This window comes from Toxorhynchites rutilus, chromosome 3 (genome assembly GCF_029784135.1).
Source record: "Toxorhynchites rutilus septentrionalis strain SRP chromosome 3, ASM2978413v1, whole genome shotgun sequence".
Lineage (NCBI taxonomy): Eukaryota > Metazoa > Arthropoda > Insecta > Diptera > Culicidae > Toxorhynchites > Toxorhynchites rutilus.
Window position 1 is genome coordinate 94,313,443 of NC_073746.1, and position 22,116 is coordinate 94,335,558.

General features: G+C 41.2%; 2 protein-coding genes across 2 annotated transcripts in view; one reads left to right on the plus strand and one right to left on the minus strand.

Annotated features, from left to right (window-relative positions):
- Window positions 1–7,232: 7,232 nt before the first annotated feature.
- On the plus strand, window positions 7,233–10,613 carry LOC129773321 (uncharacterized). The gene is made up of 2 exons (XM_055776923.1): window positions 7,233–7,590; window positions 7,849–10,613. Exons 1-2 carry the CDS (start codon window positions 7,233–7,235, stop codon window positions 10,611–10,613), a joined length of 3,123 nt encoding a protein of 1,040 aa, XP_055632898.1.
- Window positions 10,614–20,515: 9,902 nt separating this feature from the next.
- The window catches only part of LOC129775913 (protein borderless), a 49,973-nt gene continuing 48,372 nt past the window's right edge, over window positions 20,516–22,116 (minus strand). The window contains exons 6-8 of the mRNA XM_055781162.1: window positions 21,315–21,750; window positions 21,025–21,252; window positions 20,516–20,955 (exon numbers count right to left, since the gene is read on the minus strand). Of these exons, the coding sequence (XP_055637137.1) occupies window positions 20,717–20,955; window positions 21,025–21,252; window positions 21,315–21,750 (903 nt within the window). The 3' untranslated portion in view covers window positions 20,516–20,716. The remainder of the gene's footprint in view (window positions 20,956–21,024; window positions 21,253–21,314; window positions 21,751–22,116) is intronic.

The following is a 22,116-nucleotide window of genomic DNA, read 5'->3' on the forward strand; positions in this document are numbered from 1 at the left end:
TATTGATGAATGCATAATGTTGTTTGCACTAATTAATGAGTAAATGTATTCATCTATCTTCGTTCGATATGTTCCACATCGCGGATGATTTTCCCATTAACGTTAAGACTTCTGTACACCCACATCGAAGCGACAATGCCAAACCACTAGAAGATCGCTGGCCCATTATAAATTCTGATGGCGTACCATCAATTTATAAATTTTAATGAACACCGGATACAAAACGCTAAACAGCAACTGCAAAAACATTACCATTCTCCCATACGTTCAAACCATCCATAATTCCATAATAACGTGGGGGAGTTTGCTGTATTCAGGAAATAAAGGTTCGATCGATGCGAGGGGTTTTTATGGCACGAACCCTCACAATATTGAAGCACTTGTCCGAACGATATAGCCGTCGCAATATGACTAACAGTAAAGAACAACTTTTTACGAGCTTTTTTATGTGTTAAAGTCATTTACATGTAATGTGTGTACTATTCCATATGGGAAACTTCGTGTTTGAATCAGCCACAATTAAAGGACATTCTACATGGGCTGAAAAGCCCCGGGATTTTCAATGAAAACAATCGTTTTTTGGGCAAAGCTGTATTTATTTCTCAACGTAGTTTCCTTCGAGGGAAATACACTAGGTATAGCGAGTTTCCAACATTTCGATTCCTTTTCTGTAGTACGAAACGTCTAAGTCTTCGAAATATGCATCAGTGCCACTCTACAGATTGCCTATTGGACTTAGGAGTCTGGTAATTGGTCCACGCTTCATCCTTTGTTACAAAACGTCGGAAGATTACTTACCACTCGATTACGCTTTAACAACGCCAAACCGGCTGTTGAATCATCAACGCTCTGTTATTTTTGGTCGACCTTGAGCAAACGCGACACCCATCGCGCGGATAGCTTTTATATGTCCAAAATGTCGTGCAAAATATTGGGTTGGTGAAAAAGAAATGTCGTATATTGTCAATATATGGCTACACTTGAACATATCGTGTGTTGTACTTATCGCTATACGGCTATTTAAAGACGACAATCTGTGCTACAAGTGTTAGTGTTTTGACAGTGTTGTGATTGTCCTTTTCAGTCTCAAGTTATAGCGCGTCAAAGATGGAGTTCACCAAGCAAGAAATTCGCCATATTTTACGTTTTTACTACCTGCGAGGTAAAACTGCAACGATGGCGGCCGAAAAAATTCGTGTAGTTTATGGACCCGATACTGTAACGATTCGCACAGCACAGCGTTGGTTTGATCGATTTCGTTCTGGTGTAGTGGCTGTCGAAGATACACCCCGTACTGGTAGGCCAATCGTCGTGAAATCCAAGAATCATCCAAGTAGACCGGCATGTGAGCACTCGCTCGATTGGCCAGGAACTGGGTATAGACCATAAAACCGTTTGGAACCATTTGCAGAAGATTGGATTCCAAAAAAAGCTGGATGCATGAGTGCCACACGAGCTGACGCCAAAAATTTTTTTAGACCGAATCAACGCCTGCGATGCACTGCTGAAACGGAACGAACTCGACTCATTTTTGAAGAAGATGGTGACTGGTGATGAAAAGTGGATCACGTACGACAACCTAAAGCAAAAAAAAGTCGTGGTCGAAGCGCGGTGAGCCGGCCCACACCATCGCCAAACCCGGATTGACGGCCAGGAAGGTTTTGCTGAGTGTTTGGTGGGATTGGAAGTGAATCATCCACTATTAGCTGCTCAACTATGGCCAGACCCTCAACTCGGTTCTCTACTGTGAGCAGCTTGACCGTTTGTAGCAGGCGATTGACCAGAAGCGGCCAGAAATGATCAATAGGAATGGTGTTGTTTTCCACCAGGACAACGCTCGGCCTCACACATCTTTGATGACCCGCCAGGAGCTACGGGAGTTCGGATGGGAAGTTGCCTTCTAAATGGCAACAAGTTTGCGAACAAAATGGCGCATATTTGACTTAAATTGGATAATTTTAAGTATGTTAAATAAAGCGTCAAATTTCGATCAGAAATACGACATTTTTTTTCCCCAGCCCTATATATTCCACTCGCTCTTTAGTATTGTCAACGGCCTCAGCGAACTCGCGTAACTTCACTCTACAGATCATTCAAAACGAGTCGGTTCACTTGTTTTACGATTTCTGGATTCGTAGCCTCTTTTGCCTTCCTGAGCTAGGTGCATCTGCGGTGCTTGTACGGTCCATTTCAAAATTCACTAAACCACCGATAAGCTGTTGTTCTCGAAGGAGCAGAAGTGGAATAACATTTCGCCAACCACTGCATTGATTATTCAGGAGTTTTTTCCATCGAAAAACATTATTTGATCAATATACGATATTCCTCTTTTTCCATTTTGTATACGAATGTTCAGGTAGTGACACTTAAACAACTGTAGTTTGTGAACAAATAAAGTGTCATGAAACTTCACACGGAGGCCAGTGACAGATGACAGATTACGAAAATGTCCACACTTGTCCATGGTGAGGGGGGAAGGGGTTTAGATAATGTCCACGTGGATGCGTAAAATAGTTTTTCTTAAGTAAAATATTCATGTTTACAGTCAAAATTTACCGAGATCTGCTCTATATATACAAGATTTTTAAAACTTTACGTTCACCCTGAGTACTCTGTATCCATCAATAAGAAGACTGTGTTGCCTGAGAGTGCTGCTCGGTCAAACATCCATAATTTTTCATATGGCTTCTTCCCTGGGATGTATATTCTGAAAAAAAAAATCGTACTTGAACTGGGATCGATTAATTTATTCCAATCGGTAATGGATGACCATAAATTCCGTCAGGACAAAGACACAAAGAATGTTGTAATTTTTGTTGTATTAAAAATCATGACTTTTCTTTTTCTTTTCCGAAAATTGAAATGAACAACAAATTGTTCCATGGGTGCACGGGCCGTATCTCTGGAGATCTGTTTCTTGCAATGATGTTTTTCTTTATTGATATCTGTTAATATTTTTGTAATACGTTTCTAGTGGGTTGTCTGGAAAGTTCATGCTGTCACTGATGACAATTAAATTAAAACACTTATCAAGATTAATCCTTGGTACACGACACATGAATTAGTAGATTTTCCACAGATGTCTAACAAAAAAAAAAGATGGCTAACAAAAAACGTTAATGTATGGTACTGTATGGACTACATATCATCCGATATTCCCGATCATATTTGACATATCGCATACCGAACGAGATGAAATTTTACATCCTGCAATCCGAGGTCGCAACATTTGCGAAACCCGATAGTATTTGACTCGCTCAGATTCAAGAATGCAACATTGTGCTAAATTCAAATCTGATCGGTTTTCGGAATAAGGGTTTATTTTACCGAAAATCATTTGAAGGAACGCATCTCAATCTACGATTCGTTTCATAAACGCAACGAAAATATACGACTTGACTTGGATGGTACTAGGGATTGCATTACCGTGCCAACATTTCAATAATTCGGTAAAGAAAATTTTATTATCGGTAAAACCGGTAAATAACCGGTAAAAACATTACATTCAAATAAACAATTCTCTTGATGAAATGGCTTTTATTGATAATGATTAGTTTACAAGAAAACATTTTGCAAATTTTTGCTACTTAATTTGTTGGTTAAAGTAATACTTAAGGACACAAATAATGATAATTTTGTCGTCTTCTAATCCAGATCGGATATCATTAACTAAATTTTCATAAGAAGAAGTACAGAGTCCAATGATGTTGGGCATACAGTACGAAGAGCATCGAAAACCATTTTCACGTATTTGCCTTTGACGCCCTCTGTACGAAAACTCTTGTCTGAGGGTTTTCACCAATCCGTTTATAGACGTTAAGCTTGGGCTGGATGTTCAAAGGTTGCTGCAATCATGGTTCAAGTTTTTCCTTGATGCTCAACTGTTTTGCAGGCTCTGCAGCGTCCAGAGGATTTTTCCCTCCTGTTATCAGCTACTGAATCAATACCATCATCGTAAATTTTTGTCAAGTCACGAATGATTTCAAATTCCTGCTAAATCATTGCAGTCAGACTTTTGATAGAAGACGCCGAAGTCATCATTAATTGTGCCATGAGCCACGAGCAGAATGATTATTCATATAGGTGAACAAATCTGCATATACGAAACGTTCTTCTGCAGTCCTTTCAATCAGGGCTTCAGGCAGCTGTTCTGAAATCTCTGATGGTTGCTCCGATAGCTGCCCTAGCATAAGTTACAATCCAACGTCAACTTCATGAAGGGAGCAGTTCTCCCGACATAGCAGTTTAACAGCGACCAGAACTGGTTCGAAGGCACCAATTCTTTTGTCGCTTTCAGATCTTCATCACTGAAGCTTATCCTGTGCTTCGTTTTCTGATTTAGGATTTGGCGATCTCGGATCGATTCTTAGAAGATCGATCTTTTCTATTCCGATTTCCGATTTTTTGGATCGATCTTTTGTACTCAAGATAATCGAGAAAATCGATTTTTTTGCTTTCGATCTTTTCGATTTTTTTGTAGATTTGTTTCTCATTATACATCGTTTTTTTTATCTCACCAAAGGCCACTTAACATTTTTTTAAAACATAATGCCATCATCCGAATGCTTCTTCAACGATTTACTTCTGTACCAATGGTGACAGAAATAGAACTAGCGGCAGCTACTGAGGGGATGAACGCATAGGATCACTGAACCTGATGTTGACTGCAATTACAGGCGAAAGATTGTTTTCTAGATCTGGCGCCAGAACCGAGAATCGGCTTCGACTATATGGCAGATGTATGGCACGATTGGCTTTTTTGAGATCATTGTCAGCTGAGTTATGGGCGGTTGATGAATTTCTAATAATTTTTCGATTAATTTATTTAATAAAACGACTACCTGATGGCACAAGATGAATGGCCTGTGGCTATGGTCTTCATGGTGAGAAACAGAACAAAATGCTTTGGATATTTGAATAGAAATATGAAATTTGTATTCCCTGTTCAAAGAAAAGACGGCATTCATATAGAACAAGCAGATAGATCGAAAAAAAAAGTTTTTAATTTTTCAAAAATCGATTATGCAAAGATCGATTCTTTGGTACCAATTTAATCAGTGGATTGATCCCTACGCCGTTTGGAAAATCGATTCGATTAGATCGGTCTTTTTATAAAGATCGCTCAATCCTATTTCAGATCGGGCAGCGATTTTTGTACTGGAGTTCGGAGATCGTGAAATCGACGTAACATTGCCGGTTGTGTTTTTTCGAGCTTATTATGATTCTTGTGGCATAAATGCAAATATTTTTTATGGTGTAAACATGAAAATAACCGAAATTACCGATTATTGATTGTAAAATTACCGGTAATTCGGTAATGAAAAATTATCGAGTATTACCGGTAAAACCGGTAACGATATAACCGGTTAACAATCCCTAGATGGTACTAACGTTCCCAGTGAAACTTTGCCCTTCTCAACGTAGTTATTACTTGCATCATTTTTATTAGTAGTAGTTGAAATTTCTATACTGAATGACACGCCTTGAATGTATTCTAAAGTGGCAAGCTCTAGAATACACGTGACCCCAGTGCAAATCGGAAGAAATTTCTTCGACGAAGAACCCCCCGGCCAGAACGAGAATTGAACCCGAACCCCCGATATGATAATGGGTGACGCCAACCACTCGGCCACGGAGTGGCGAAATTACATATTTGAAGCGAATTATGCAGGGTAAATCATTAACAATAATATTGTTCTACCAAGCAACTCAATGAATTTCAACAAGTACTGCTCGCAGCTGAACATATTAAAATCAACGATCTAGATGGCTTCAAGGGCTTCGAATAAATGTATGTGACAGTTCTCAAGACTGTTGTTGCCCAATGTTGCCCAGCTCTAGTACTGCATTGTATTAACACAACGTAGGGTAAACAGCCAGTAGATATCGAAACAACCTTCTTCCTAATCCAACCTTCGAGGAATAAAGATCGCAAATTAAATTCGTTGTCATAAGTTCGGTTTTTTTTTATCTGTGATCCGAGTGTGGTTCCTGGGATAAGTTATCTGCCGGAAATCACGATCCTGCCCTATCATTTTGGTGCCGTGACCAGGATCAAGATTTCCTCCCGTAATCCCGCTATCACACTTGGAAATCGACAGCATCCGCCATCCTTTTGTTTCATCACCATTGTTCTGGATTATTGCTGGATTATTGGATTATAGCGCCATCGAGAAAACTCTGCACCCACCTTCCAGCTGGAACTTCGAATTAAATTCAAGGCCTGTTACGTACAGGTACACGGTACGTATTATTCCAACGTGTGCAGGAGTTAACCACAGGTGGTTTAAGATTTTCTCTATTTTCCGACATCTGCATCACTAACTGTTACGGAAATCCGAGCATCTACTGCACTGCTGAGCTGCCAATCGGAGAATTTATTTCCCCTGCGAGAAAACCACCAAAAGTTCCCGTTAATTTCCGCTTGCATCGCTGGAATTCTAAGCATTGTTCCTGCATTTAAATTATACAAGGCAGAAAACTAGCCTTGAAAAGGTTAGTACCGCTCCAATTGCTCTACTTCTTTTGCTCGGCTCTACCGGGTCTTTCTTTGTGTACTCCGATCTAGTGAACAAAGCGAGATTTCCGTTTCTGCAATGGCGGATGAGCACTCGAAACAACATCTCCTTAACCGGCGAACCATATTGATGGGATCTCTGGAGAGAGCGGAGCAGTTCGTCCAGAATTACGTGGCGGAACGGGATCGAGGCCAAGTTCAATTACGTATCGAACATCTGGACACCGTGTGGATCGGACTGGAGAATGTGCAATCCCAGCTCGAAGACCTAGAAGTCACCGACGAAGGTATGACGCATAACCTGCAATTCCGTTCATAATACGAAACTCTACTCTTCCAAATAAAAGCCAACTTGCAATCCTATATTCCCGCTTTACCTTCTTCAACAAATGTGATCCCTCAACCTGCATGCTCTGGGCTCTCTGGGATTAAACTGCCAACAATAACCCTACCTGAGTTCGACGGTGACTACAATCAGTGGTTAGCCTTTCACGACACTTTCATTGCTCTGATTCACTCTAACCCGGAAGTTCATGACATCCAAAAATTCCACTACCTTCGCGCTGCGGTTAAGGGAGAGGCAGCACAGCTGATCGAATCTATCGGCATTAGTTCCGCCAACTACACCATCGCTTGGCAAACCTTAGTCTCGCGCTACGCAAACGAATATTTGCTTAAAAAGCGTCATCTGCAAGCCCTTCTGAATTGCCCACGGATGAAAAAAGAAACCGCCGCTGCATTGCATTCCGTCGTTGACGAATTTGAACGTCACACCAAAACCCTCCGACAGCTTGGAGAACCGATCGATGCTTGGAGCACACTGCTAGAACACCTACTTTGTTTGCGCCTTGACGACGGTACGCTGAAAGCCTGGGAAGATTTCGCTACCACTGCAGAAAACCCCGACTACAATTGTATAATTGAATTCCTGCAACGTCGCATCCGTGTCTTGGAATCGATGTCTGTGAACCAACAATCCCAACCAGCACTGAGCCAACAACCACCCTTGTTTCGCAAACCATCGTTCTACAAAACCGTCTCTCATACTGCAGCTGAATCGCTCCAACGAAAATGTTACTCCTGCGATCAACATCATCCGCTTTTTCAATGCCCCAGATTCGATAAAATGTCTATCTCTGATCGTTTAAATCTCGTGAACAACCAATACCTTTGCCACAATTGTTTCCGCCGTGATCACATTGCCAGAAATTGCCAATCCTAATTCTCCTGTCGTCATTGCAAAAAACGACATCATTCGTTACTACACCCTGGCTATCACCCAACCGATGCTGATCAGCAACCATCCACATCTCGCACTGCCGCATATACAGTGAAATCCAACGAGAGGCGGGACACCGCAGCGACCAGCCATCGATCAACCACGAATGCGTCCACCGTTCAGATAAGCAACCCATCCCAATCATCAAATGCAAGCATTCTGCTGTCCACAGTCGTTTTGATGATTATCGACGCCAACGGAAAAGCGCACCCCGCACGAGCATTGTTGGACAATGGTTCACAATCGAACATCATCAGCGAAAGACTTTGTCAACTCCTCCGACTGGAGCGCAACAAGATAAATATTCCTGTTTTCGGTGTAGGTGAGGCGATTTCAAATATCAAACACTCAGTTTGGACTACCATTCGATCGAGAAAGTGCAATTTTGAAATCGGTCTCGACTTTCTCGTCATGCCCCGCATCACGATTGATTTACCCGTTGTATCCACTTTTACTGATAACTGGTGTGCATCATCTAATCTGTTCTTGGCAGACCCAACCTTCAACAAGACCGGTACAATTGATATTCTACTCGGAGCAGAACATTTTTTCACTTTCGTGAACTCTGGAACACGTATCGAGCAAGCGCCAAATTTGATCTTCATCGATAGTGTTTTCGGTTGGATCGTCACTGGTAGAAACCATTCCCCGCTGAAATCACACCCCGTAGCATGTCACTTAACGCTTTCCGACCCGCTTCATAAGGCCCTCGAACGTTTCTGGCACATTGAGGAAATTGAGAGTCGGCTCAACTATTCTGTGGAGGAGCAACAGTGCGAGTCTCACTATGTTTCCCACCATTCACGCACACCGGAGGGAAGGTACATTGTTCGCCTACCACGTCATTCCAATTTCGATCAAATGCTGGGTGAATCGAAATCAACAGCACTTCGTCGCTTCCTCTGTCTTGAAACACGCCTTTGCAGAGAACCAATGTTGAAGGACCATTACCACTCATTCATGTCTGAATATTTGTCGTTTGGACATATGAGGCTGGTTTCCGCTAGCGAACACGAACCGCACCAGACTCACTACTTACCACATCATGCCGTTCTGAAAGAGGCCAGTACAACCACGAAAGTTCGAGTGGTGTTTGATGGATCAGCCAAAACATCGACTGGCCATTCCTTAAACGACGCGCTACAAGTTGGTCCAATCGTGCAAGACGAATTATTAACGCTAATACTTCGTTTTCGCAAATACCCAATAGCACTCGTTGCAGATATTGCAAAAATGTATCGCCAAGTGATGCTCCACCCAAAAGATACACCGCTGCAACGTATTCTATGGCGCTTCAATCCCAATGAACCCGTTTCCACTTTTGAGTTACAAACTGTAACGTACGGCTTGGCCCCATCATCCTACCTTGCCACCCGCACTCTTCAACAACTTGCCACGGACGAAGGAGATTGCTATCCGCTCGGGGGTCCAGCGCTACGGAAGGGGTTCTATGTAGACGACTATATAGGGGGAGCAGACACGACAGAAGAGGCAATCCAAACCCGCAACGAACTCGATGAGCTGCTATCAAAGGGAGGCTTTGAGTTGAGAAAGTGGACGTCAAATAGCTTAACCGTGCTGGAAGGACTCGACCCATCAAAAATTGGTACCCAACCGATGTTTAAATTTGATCACGGAGAATCAATCAAAGCATTAGGCGTCAGCTGGGAACCGGTAGCAGACCAGTTACATTTCGATTCCACTTCGACCGAGGAAGGCGGATGTCCGACCAAGCGATCCATATTATCATCGGTATCGAAGCATTTCGATCCACTTGGCCTAACAGCACCAGTTATCATTCGCGCAAAAATGCTACTCCAGGAACTATGGCTGCAACCTTGTGGATGGGACGAAGAAATTTCTGACAGCATACGAGCAAAATGGGAAACCTATTGTTCTGGACTCAAACACATTTCCTCTTATCGAGTCAATCGCTATGCATTCTTGCCTAATTCCACTGTACAGCTGCATACATTCGCGGATGCATCCCAGCAAGCATACGGTGCTTGCATATATGGCCGATCCACTGATTCCGAAGGTCATGTCCACGTTCAGCTGATTGCCTCGAAGACAAAAGTCGCACCGCTCAAACGTATCACTATTCCCCGCCTGGAACTGTCAGCTGCTGTACTTGCCGCCCGGCTGCATAAAAGGGTTACCGTCGCAATGGATATGCCCTTCTCCGAATCCCATTTTTGGTCCGATTCAACAGTCACACTTGAATGGTTGCGCTCACCTCCGTACACCTGGACAACATTTGTTGCAAACAGAGTGTCCGAAATACAAACAACCACCCAGGGATCCCATTGGCATCATGTTGCTGGTAAACAGAATCCAGCAGACCTCGTCACGAGAGGAATGACAGTGAATAACTTTCTCGGCAGTGATCTTTGGCACCATGGACCAACGTGGCTAAAACTCCCCGAAGCAGAGTGGCCAGTGATATCCCAACAGCAGAATGCACCTGAAGACATTCTAGAAAGGCGAAAGATGGTGGCGGCGGTTCAAAACAGGCCTAGCACGAATGCATTTTTTGGCATATCGTCTTCGTACAGCCGTTTGATTCGATTGACAGCATATTGCCTGCGTTTCATCAGAGCATGTCGTCATCAACTACCAATCGAGTGCACAGGGAAAACGAAAATTATCACCGTGGACGAAATGTCAACAGCTCGTTTAAAATTAATTAAGCTCGCCCAAGCAGACGTTTTTGTAGAGAAAATGAAAGACCCCCTAGTAGTGAGTCTGGTGCGGTTCGTGTTCGCTAGCGGAAACCAGCCTCATATGTCCAAGCTACAAATATTCAGACATGAATGAGTGGTAATGGTCCTTCAACATTGGTTCTCTGCAAAGGCGTTTTTCAAGACAGAGGAAGCGACGAAGTGCTGTTGATTTCGATTCATCCAGCATTTGATCGAAATTGGAATGACGTGGTAGGCGAACAATGTACCTTCCCTCCGGTGTGCGTGAATGGTGGGAAACATAGTGAGACTCGCACTGTTGCTCCTCCACAGAATAGTTGAGCCGTATCGAAACATTCGCATTTGCGCCTTTTGAATCCATTCATTGACTCAGACGGAATTCTCAGAGTAGGAGGCAGACTGAGACTCTCAGACCAGCCCTATTTAACCAAACATCCCATTCTCCTTCCTAGTTCCCATCCATTTTCAAGGTTAGTTGCCCGTTATTACCATCTTAAACTATTGCACGGTGGCGGCCGCGCCACTCTCGCGGCCATTCGGCAAGAATATTGGCCTATTCAAGGACGCCGGATGGTAAACAGCATCATGAGGAACTGCTTTCGATGCGTTCGTGCCTCTCCCGTTCCCGCCAGGCAACACACTGGCCAGCTACCAATTCAAAGAATCACTCCAAGTCGTCCGTTTTCGGTCACCGGAGTTGACTACGCTGGCCCAGTGTACATGAAGCCAATTCACAAACGAGCAGCACCGACCAAGGCCTATATCAGCGTTTTCGTATGCTTCGTAACTAAAGCCGTGCACATCGAGCTTGTGAGCGACTTATCCACCCCCGCATTTCTTAATGCACTACGAAGGTTCATCGCTCGACGTGGCTGCCCCGCACACATTCATTCCGACAACGGAAAAAAATTTGAAGGAGCGCGAAACGAGCTTCGCGAATTATATAAGCTGCTGTAGAAGGAAAAATCATCCGGAGAAATTGCCACTTACTGTGCGAACGAGGGAATCAAGTGGCATATGAGGCCCCACATTTCGGTGGATTGTGGGAGGCAGCCGTGAAAATCGCGAAGAAACACTTGCACAGACATCTTGGTAACGCGATGCTTTCGTTTGAAAATATGGCCACAGTTTTGGCAGAAATAGAAGCAGCGATGAACTCCCGGCCGTTGACACCGCTTTCAGAGGACCCAAACGACCGGCCCACTTTCTCATTGGCACTACGCTGTCAGCTCTTCCAGACGCCAATGTCAGCCAGATTCCGATCAGTCGACTGGATCATTATCAACGTCTCCAACATCGAGTACAACAGTTCTGGCATCAATGGAAATACGATTATTTGCAAGAGCTCCAAAAGGAAAACAGGTACATCCCTCCGAACACTGCAATCCAGCCAGGCAGATTGGTCGTCATCGTCGATGAATTTCTTGCACCTTTAAAGTGGCCGCTAGCGAGAATTGTTGGCACCAGTCCCGGACCAGATGGACTTATCCGTGTCGTCGATCTCCGAACCAGCAAGGGAATCATTCGTCGTCCGATCACTAAAATTTGCTTGCTACCTATTGAAGAGAAATTAAATGAGGAAACCAATAATGTTTCGGATACGAATTAAAATAAGCATCTGTTTATATCGATATTCGCTAATGTATTGAAGTGACAGTAGTTAGGCAGAGTGAAATTCAGTAATTTCAGGTGGCGGCGATGACAGTTCTCAAGACTGTTGTTGCCCAATGTTGACAGCTCTAGTACTGCATTGTATTAACACAACGTAGGGTAAACAGCCAGTAGATATCGAAACAACCTTCTTCCTAATCCAACCTTCGAGGAATAAAGATCGCAAATTAAATTCGTTGTCATAAGTTCGGTTTTTTTTATCTGTGATCCGAGTGTGGTTCCTGGGATAAGTTATCTGCCGGAAATCACGATCCTGCTCTATCAGTATGTTTTTGATATCTTCCTTAGAATCGGCACGAATTATTCCGGACAATATTTAGCATGATTTAAGAATTAAGGATTTCAACTAGGTCAACGAAATCGTCGATCACGATGATATTGCAGATGTTTTATTTTGTTTAGGTTCATTGCAGACACCAGGTATTACCAAACCTGTAAAAGCGAATATCATTGATGCTTGGATGAGATAATATTAGGCTGTCAAAAAAGTCCTGCGGTATTTCCGCGAGGTGTCGTTGTAAGCGCGTAGTTCTAGTTGTATTCATTGTATCGAGTCATACTATAGCTTGTTGGAAAGGTATTTTATAGTACTTGACGCGCTATAATATAGTCCTTGACAGTGTTTTGTTTGGGGAAGTCGTTCGTGAGTTATAGTGTCGCATATATGGAGCAAAATAAAGAGAAAATCCGACATATTTTACAGTACTACTATGACAAAGGCAAAAATGCATCTCAAGCTGCCAATAAAATTTGTGCAGTTTATGGACCCGATACAGTTTCCATTTCCACCGCACAACGATGGTTTCAACGTTTTGGTTCTGGTGTAGAGGTCGTCGAAGATGCGCCACGCTCCGGAAGGCCTGTCGTCGAAAATTGCGACAAAATCGCTGAATTAGCCGAGAAAGACCGGCATAGTAGCAGCCGTAGCATCGGCAAAGAGCTGGGGATAAGTCATCAAACCGTTATTAACCATTTGAAGAAGCTTGGATTCACAAAGAAGCTCGATGTATGGGTGCCACACACGTTGACGCAAAAAAACATCTTTAACCGTATCGACGCATGTGAATCGCTGCTGAATCGCAACAAAATCGACCCGTTTCTGAAGCGGATGGTGACTGGCGATGAAAAGTGGGTCACTTACGACAACGTGAAGCGCAAACGGTCGTGGTCGAAGCCCGCTGAAGCGGCTCAGACAGTGGCCAAGCCCTCATTAACGGCCAGGAAGGTTCTGCTGTGTGTTTGGTGGGATTGTCAAGGAATCATCTATTATGAGCTGCTTCCCTATGGCCAAACGCTCAATTCGGACCTGTACTGCCAACAACTGGACCGCTTGAAGGTAGCACTCATGAAGAAGAGGCCATCTTTGATAAACAGAGGCCGCATTGTCTTCCATCAGGACAACGCCAGGTCACACACTTCTTGGTGACGCGCCAGAAGCTCCGGGAGCTCGGATGGGAGGTTCTTTTGCATCCGCCGTATAGTCCGGACCTTGCACCAAGTGACTACCACCTGTTTTTGTCCATGGCGAACGAGCTAGGTAGTCAGAAGTTAGCCACAAAAGAGGCCTGTGAAAATTGGCTATCCGAGTTTTTTGCCAATAAGGAAGCGAGCTTCTATAAAAGGGGTATTATGAAGTTGGCATCTCGTTGGGAACAAGTCATCGAACAAAATGGCGCATATTTGACTTAAAACAGATGATTGTAACTGATTTTATGAACAAAAGAAAATTCAAAAAAAAATACCGCAGGACTTTTGTGACAGCCTAATATTTTACAATAAAGAACAAATATACCACTTTTCACATAAAAATCTGAGAAGCACTATATCGGTTTGGCATGGAATGGCTGTATAACAATGGGTGAACTATAATCGGTCTAGGGTAGGGATACCATCTGTCCAGATTTAGCTAATTTATTTTTCATATTCTAGCATTTGTCCTGATTTACATAAGAAATTCAATGTTGTTAATGAATCATAATTTTGTTTTCAGTGTATTCTGTTTTAATGGTGACTACAAATTTGCGAGCGTGTCAAAGGTTCACTGTTGAATCTTCCACAAGATCTTCTAACTGTTTTCATTCGTATTGCTCTTGTGTCTCAACAGAAATATTATTTTACCGACGAATTGCACAGGAACTACCCTTGTTTCACAGAAGAACTTCATGTTTCTGAGGCTAATGCTGCATATGGGATTCATACGTGTCGGTGGCTAATAGCAGTATGTAAATTTTGTCATATTGCTGAAAGGGAAGTTTGAAATCAACAATGAACCATTAAAGGTAGAACTAGTTTTGAAAAGTATATCCAAACACCGAATAATTACAAAGATATTCAGTTGGTTTCCACTTCCAAATCCATGCTGAACTATGTGGCGCAGAAACCAAATCTAGTCGTTTAGAAGATACGGGTTACAGATGAAGCTCTTGCGTTTCATACCATGATGCGCTTTAAACAGTTTCAAATCCATGGATTGTACTTTAGAACTATTGCGCATGCTGTTCGATGACTCGGAAACCGCAAAAAAGAAACTCCTGTGCCATCATCTTCGGAGTATTTTTACCGTGTGGAATGACCGAGAAATATGTTCAAAAAATGAATTTGAGTAACTGGGTTTCTTGTACACTTCAAGAAAGATTGTTTCTCTTTTCCTATATCTCAAATAATGCCAAAGGGTTGGTCATAATCGTAGCTATGACAGGTGTCCTGATTTTTAACTACGACCAGATGGAATCCTTAGTCTAGGGTATTTCTACAAAGTGGTTCAATCATGTTCCGGGATTTATAACTAACGGTAAATCGTCTCTTTCACGATAAATAATAATGCCATTACTGCATCATAATGATAATAACAATGATCGTATAAGGTTGTAATGTTATAACCTCGTGAGAGTTGGAGGCTATTCAAAAGATCTATTTTAAGAAATGCTTCAAGGATTGGAAGAAGCGCTGGTACAATTTTGAAGGTGACAACATTAATTAAGATGATTTTTTTGACGTAGGACTACGTCTTTTATTTCTGTACCGGAGTTCAAATTTTCGATAACGAGAGAGTGACGTTGGACTGCAAGGTTTTGGACGTTAATATCTCTTTATAGGCTGAATTGAGTGGTATAATAATCAATTCATCCGAAAGAAAAAATGTCAACGAGTTATATGAGTGTCACTTATTGGTCCAAAAAATCGTTTCAATAGCTGAAAAATTGCTTTGAAAGCAAGCTAATGAAATCATAACAATCTAGCTCATCGATGATGATTGGTAATCGCAATGTGTTCCCGAACACGGACGCAAAATCTAGGCACCTGGAGAAACCGTCATAGCGAATACATGCAAGCTGTGATTTCTTTTGCTCGCTTGCATTAATGTTTGGGAAACCATAGCGGACACATGCAAGGCGTGAGTACTTTTACTCGCATCAATTTCTGTTCTGCTTTCGCATGGAACAGTCATGAAGAATTGTTTGCGAGTGAATGCGTCCGAGCGAAGGAATATTCGCACCCATTTACGCATTCGACTTGGTTCCCGTGATGCAAACGAATAGCATATGTTTCTGTTCTGCTTTCGCATGGAACATTCATGAAAAATTTCCACATCACGATAAAAACGAAATGAATTTTATGCACCGTGAAATGGTGCCCTCAGTTTCTATTCTGCGAATAGAGTGATCAAGAAAAATCTTGTGTTATTCTCACGAAAACAAAAATGAATCATGTATCAAACATCTTCAGTTGCTTTTACAAGGCCACTCAAATTCCATAGGTTCGTTTCGGGACCACCAACAAGCTCGAAAGAGTTGAATTTTATGCAATTGCAATTTCAAATAACTTTTATTACCGAGCCAACGGTAGTCCTACGTCTGCCTTGCGATTATATCACCGATATAATCCACTTCTTGTTTTTTTTTCTTTCAAGAGAGAATATTCCCATTTTCATAATTTTTTGAACACATATCATGTTTCGGTTTGCTATGAACTGGTTGGCACACTCAGTACTCAGCAAATACTTTAATAACTTAATGGTTTATGTTGGATCGTGAAATATTTCAAGACTGTGCTTCCTCAAAATTAGACGAGATTTTTCTTGTCGTCTGGCAGCACTGCGCGATCCAATAGATCATTGTACGCGTCGTTTGTCTTTTAGTTGTAAGGAATAAAGCACTCAATTAAGTTCGCTTTGTTATATAAGCTCTATTATGTTCATTGTTCGTAATTGTGAAATAAAGTTTAAATAAGCTTTAAAAGTTTCTTTATGTAATTTGAATGTTCAAACGTGCTTTAATTTGAAGTCCACAACGATTGGACCGGGAGAGTGTCCGATATCCTGGAAAATAAAAAATTTAGGCCACAACGCACAATGGTCTAGGAGATGCATTTAAGTGGAAATTAGCATTTAGAGCTCGACAGTCATTCTCTAGACAAAAACTGTCTTCGACAAAGTTGTTACATATAATAGAGCCCTCATTTTCATGTTGTCAAAAATAGGGTGATCAAAATTGTCGAAGAAATAAAAAATCTAACTTTCTTATCTTTATAGATAGAGGTAAACATAGATCGACAATGTTGTAGTCCAAGTTATTTGAGACATCTTTGTAGAACAAAGTTTTTCTTCTACCTCATGAAATAACCGATATAGCGCCTTTCTTCTAATTTACGTTAGGGTCACCATGAAAAAAACTGTTGCTCTAACTTTTATATTTCAAATTCTACATACAAACTGTCTTCGGAAGACTTTTAGAGCTTACTAATACAAACATTTTTCGATACAGAACTTGTCAATATCTCAACTTCACTCAAAGTTATTGATATTTATTCCCAAAAAACATACTCTTTTCAATTGTTTGTCATTCTTTCTGGGGCAAACATAAACAAAGTTTATTGACGGCATTTGAAAGAGCATATTTCACTCTACATGATGTGTGATTTTCAAAACTATGTTATTTTTTGTGTTTGTGTAAATTAAAATTGAAATCATGAGATTTTGGGTAAAAAAAACTTTAATAACTTTAAGTAGAATTAAGATATTGACAAGTTCTGCATCGCAAAATGTTGGTATTGATATGCTCTGAAAATCGTACGAAGACAGTTTTGATGTAGAATTTGAAATATAAAAGTTAAAGCAAAAAAAACCCATTTTTTCATGGTCACCCTAATGCAACTTTCAAAAAAAGCGCTAAATCGATTATATTAAAAGATAGCTTTGTTCTACAAAGTTATTTAAAATTACTGGGACTACAACATTGTCGAACTATGTTTATCTCTATCTATAAATATAAGAAAGTTAGATGTTTTATTTCATTGACAATTTTGGTCACCCTATTTTTGATAACATAATAATGAGCGCTCTAATATATGTAACAACTATGTTGAAGACAGTTTTTGTCTAACTCCCACCAAGTTGTTTTTGGCGCTTTCTATCTATGTTGCATTAGGGTAACCATGAAAAAACGGGTTTATTTTTGCTTTAACTTTTATATTTCAAATTCTACATCAAAACTGTCTTCGTACGACTTTTAGAGCATATCAATACCAACATTTTGCGATGCAGAACTTATCAATATCTTAATCCTACTCAAAGTTATTGATGTTTTTTACCCAAAAACTCATAAATTCAATTTCAATTTACTCAAACACAAAAAATAACACAGTTTTGAAAACCACACATTATATAGAGTGAAATTTGTTCCTTCAAATTCCGCCAACAAACATGTTTCATGTTTGCCCCAGAAAGAATGATAATCAAATGAAAAGAGCGTGTTTTTTTAAAAGAAATATCAATAACTTTAAGTGAAGTTGGAATATTGACAAGTTCTGCATCGAAAAGTGTTTGTATTAGTAAGCTCTAAAAGTCTTCCGAAGACAGTTTGTATGTAAAATTTGAAATATAAAAGTTAGAGCAAAAAAACAGTTTTTTTCATGGTGACCCTAACGCAACGCAAAAAAAACGCTATATCAGTTATTTCAAGAGATAGAAAAAACTTTGTTCTACAAAGATGTCTCAAATAACTGGGACTATAATATTGTCGAACTATGTTTACCTCTGTCTATAAAGGTAAGAAAGTTGGACTTTTTATTTCATCGACAGTTTTGGTCACCCTATGTTTGATAACATAAAAATGAGCGGTCTATTGTATATAACAATTTGGGCGAGGACAGTTTTTGTCTGGAGAATAACTGTCGAGCTCTAAATGCTAATTTCCACTTAAATACATCTCCTGGACCATTGTGCAACGTAGGGTTAGACCGATCAGTTTGTTTCATCCACCACCATTATTCCAATGAAAAAATGGAGGCCGGATGGTGTACAATTTAACTGAGAGTAAAATGCCTTTGGACGCTTGAATTCGAAAGTCCACAGCGGAAACTTTTTTGGAAACTAGATCAGAATGAAGCACTGCTTGATGAATAGGTAAATAAGGGCCCCGCCGCAGGATCGAAGCAAAAACGGATGCGTTCTTCATTTCGCGACGTTACAGGAAATCACACTACTTCGCTACGTCCTTTGCTACTACTCCCGTTGCTGATACGACCATTACTTATTCGGTTTCTATTCGGATTCTGCTTCTCCTAATTGGTAACTGCTTCACGGTTGAACAAATATCACATCGAATGCGAAGTAGCTATTTTTCGGTATTTCAGATTGGCTAATGAATCACTTACGATGCTGTTTTCGCTTTATGCAGAGATTGAACAGAAACAGTGCAGAAATGCACGAGCGCTCTTTACAAGACGACATATGGAGCCGACGCCTTGTATCATTTCATCGAGATCCACCTTGGATTTGAAGCGGTGCGAACAAAATCGCAGCGTGATTTTATCCTGACCGCTTGCTGAAAGGAGCAAAACTGTGTAATATAAATTGCTTTTTCTCTAGCTATCGGCCTTGGGAAACACCATTTGAGGGCAATAATTCATCAAAATCCGTTCGCAGGAAAAACACTTATCAGAGTGAACATTTCCCATAAGAACGTGACCAGACCTACATCTGCTGTCATGTTGCAGGCAAATCTTGCGTCTTAGATGTCCTTTCCATATGTCAACTGGAATGATAACTGAAATGTAACTTATTCAATTTAACCACCACAATAACGGATGTATTGAGTTTGTCACTCAGTGTCTTCGTGGATATGCTTTCATAAAATCAGATTAAATTCTTTATTGACTCAGATAAATTTATATCACATCCCAAGTGGGCTTCTATTGCTATGAAACAGATCGTTTAATACATTCCCATAATGGTACGTCAAATGTCAAACACCCATGGCACCCATTTCGACAATGTTTTTTTTAAAAATAATTCTTAATGAATAACCCTCAGTAAAAGGAAAAATGATTGGTAAAAGACGAAAGATTTTAATGGAAAAACTCTCACATTCATTATAAACCTCTGATTGCCATCAAATTCCGCATACCATCAAGTAATCTTCATGAATACAACACAACAGCATCTTCATTATTCATGGCTCCGATTCGGTAAGGAAAGGAACAAATTCCAAAGGTTACAATCCGTCCCGGGCTAAGTCTTTTCATGAATAGAGAGAAAAACATCCACTGCAACAATAGCACGAGGGATCTCCCAGCCAGGAACAAAGTAATAAAAACTTCCCATGCTGTATGTTACTTGTACGGCATTTGTCAAGCTGCAAAGTCGCTATATAAACAGCACCAAGTGGCTCTGGAAATTGGAAATACTCCAACCGGATAGGAGGACGAGGAGGAGGAAAATGAAGACAAACTTTCCCATTGAAGTCCTTAACAATGCCTGCCTTTATGCGATAGCGGGAAAGAGAAATGTTGCAAATGAGGAGTATGTTTCGAGAAGCGGACCCTCCCTTAACTTAAAAATATGTTTCCTACATACATATTTAGATTCGCTAGGTTTTGTGCATTTTCCCGCTTCCGTGTGGAGCTTTCCAATTGCCACAAATACCCAGGTGAGTGGGAAAAGCTTACCCTTTCTTTGAGGGGTGGTGGAAATCCACATGGTAAACTCGTGCTGAGCATAAATGAGTACACTAGTTTGCCTATCATTTGTTCATTTCATAGTGCAAGTAAGCCGGTGGGGGAGTTCTTGGCATGCGAGCCCTCTCTCGGAAATGCATGCTATTTGAACGAACTAACCATTCCGACCGCAATCGTCCCTACGGGACTCCTGCCGGCAATGGGTTCGGTGATGTGTGGAAAGCTATATTGTTTTCTCAACCAACCTATGCCTTGCATTGCAATAATTCTTTGGAAGTATGTACGTGAAGCGTGTTGCAATGAGTTCGAGATTCGAAAAATTAAATCCTTTCAGATACTGCTCCTGCTCGAATAAAAATAAGGATTGTTCGGAAGAATGAAACATTTACCTCTGTTATGGGAAACACGTCATCTAATAATATTGCGGCTTAACAGAATTATGTTTTAAGATAACTTACTCTAGCTTAGAAATCAAACAACTGCACGTTATAAACCTATGAACAGAGATAATTCAATTTGCGTCAACTTCTGCTTCTGCTTTGATTCGAAACAAAATGCTTTGGAAATCCATCTTTGGAATGTGAACTACAGTTAAGCCTTAACATTTTCCGCTTCACGTAACTTTTTGATTCGGTTTCGCTTCATGTACAACAGTATGCTTATCACCGCCAGGCAAACGAGCAAAATCAAAACCCCACCGATTGTCATAACCTTCACTCTCCGGTAGGGATACACGTAAATTTCCACCTCGTTGCTTCCACTGGTGTAATTTGTGGTGGACATGGCGAACACCTGGAAAGTGTACAGTTCATCTTCATCCAGATCCTCGACTGTAAATTTAAAAAAAATTATTAAATTGGATTTGAACCTCTCTTCCGTGGATAATCTCAATATCTTACAAATGTAGTTATTCTCGGCAGTGGTTACACTTCCATGCAGTTTGTGTTGCGGCTCAATCCACCAGCGTAATATGTAGAAGCGCAGTTGGTCTAATCCCAGCTCCGGAGGCTGCCAGCGGGCCTCATAATTGCTGTGTTTCTTCTCGATAGTCAAATTGATAGGCGATCCGATTTGGTTGAACTGAAGCAGGGTGTCCTGGAACGACTCCGGTTGCTCGAATTCTTTCGCTGTCGGAAATGCATACCATCAGTAAACTTTCGCTAAGTGTTAGAGTGCCCTTTAGACGTACGTTTTGTGAAATATCTGAACGATTTGCTGAACATTCCATCCCCGTAGTTGTCCTGACACAACACCATGAACTCATATTCCTTAGCCGGCTGCAAATTGGTAATCGTCGCCTCGAGAACATGCTTATTGCTCACCTTGAATGTTCTCCACTCGGGAGCTTCCGCCAGCCGGTACCAGATGATATACTCCAGATACTGTCGAATGTAGCCGGGTGCCCAGCGGAGGGTAATAGCGGTGTCGGAACTGTTCCCTGTCAAATTGTATGGTGCCCTAGGCGAAACATTCTCGATCATAATCTCGGCATCGGCCGAAACTGTTGCCGCCTCGTTCGTTGCCTGACACGCGTAGATTCCTCGATCCGATTCGATGATGTCCTCGATGGTTAGATTGCCACCTTCGAGCTGATAACGACCGAGTGGTAGAAGGCTTCCGTCTCTCTGGTTTGAAGAAAAGGATTCATTGGTCAGTAATGAGGCATTCCACCACAAACACGAACGAACGTAATCGAACGTAATGGATTATAGAGCTTTTAAAATTTTTCAGTCCATTCGCCTCAACATTAAACCATTCTAATTTCATATCATTGCTTAAGTTGAAACTTTGCCTACTTGTTCAGAAAATCGTAGCTAGGTACGATGCTGTTTTCAAAATACGATCACAACTAAATTTTGAAATGGTTTTACGCAAAAATTGGTATTCTTTCAGAAACAAACTACACAGAACTATTGTCCTAAAAGAATTTTTCGATATTTTATTTCGTTGGAAAGTTACATCCAAAAATATGAGATGACCACAAGGGACAT

Coding starts and splice junctions, on each gene's coding strand:
- LOC129773321 (XM_055776923.1), top strand. CDS start 7,233: ATGAAAAAAGAAACCGCCGCTGCATTGCATTCCGTCGTTGACGAATTT. Junction 7,591..7,848: donor TGAATCGCTCCAACGAAAAT/GTTACTCCTGCG, acceptor CCGCATATACAG/TGAAATCCAACGAGAGGCGG.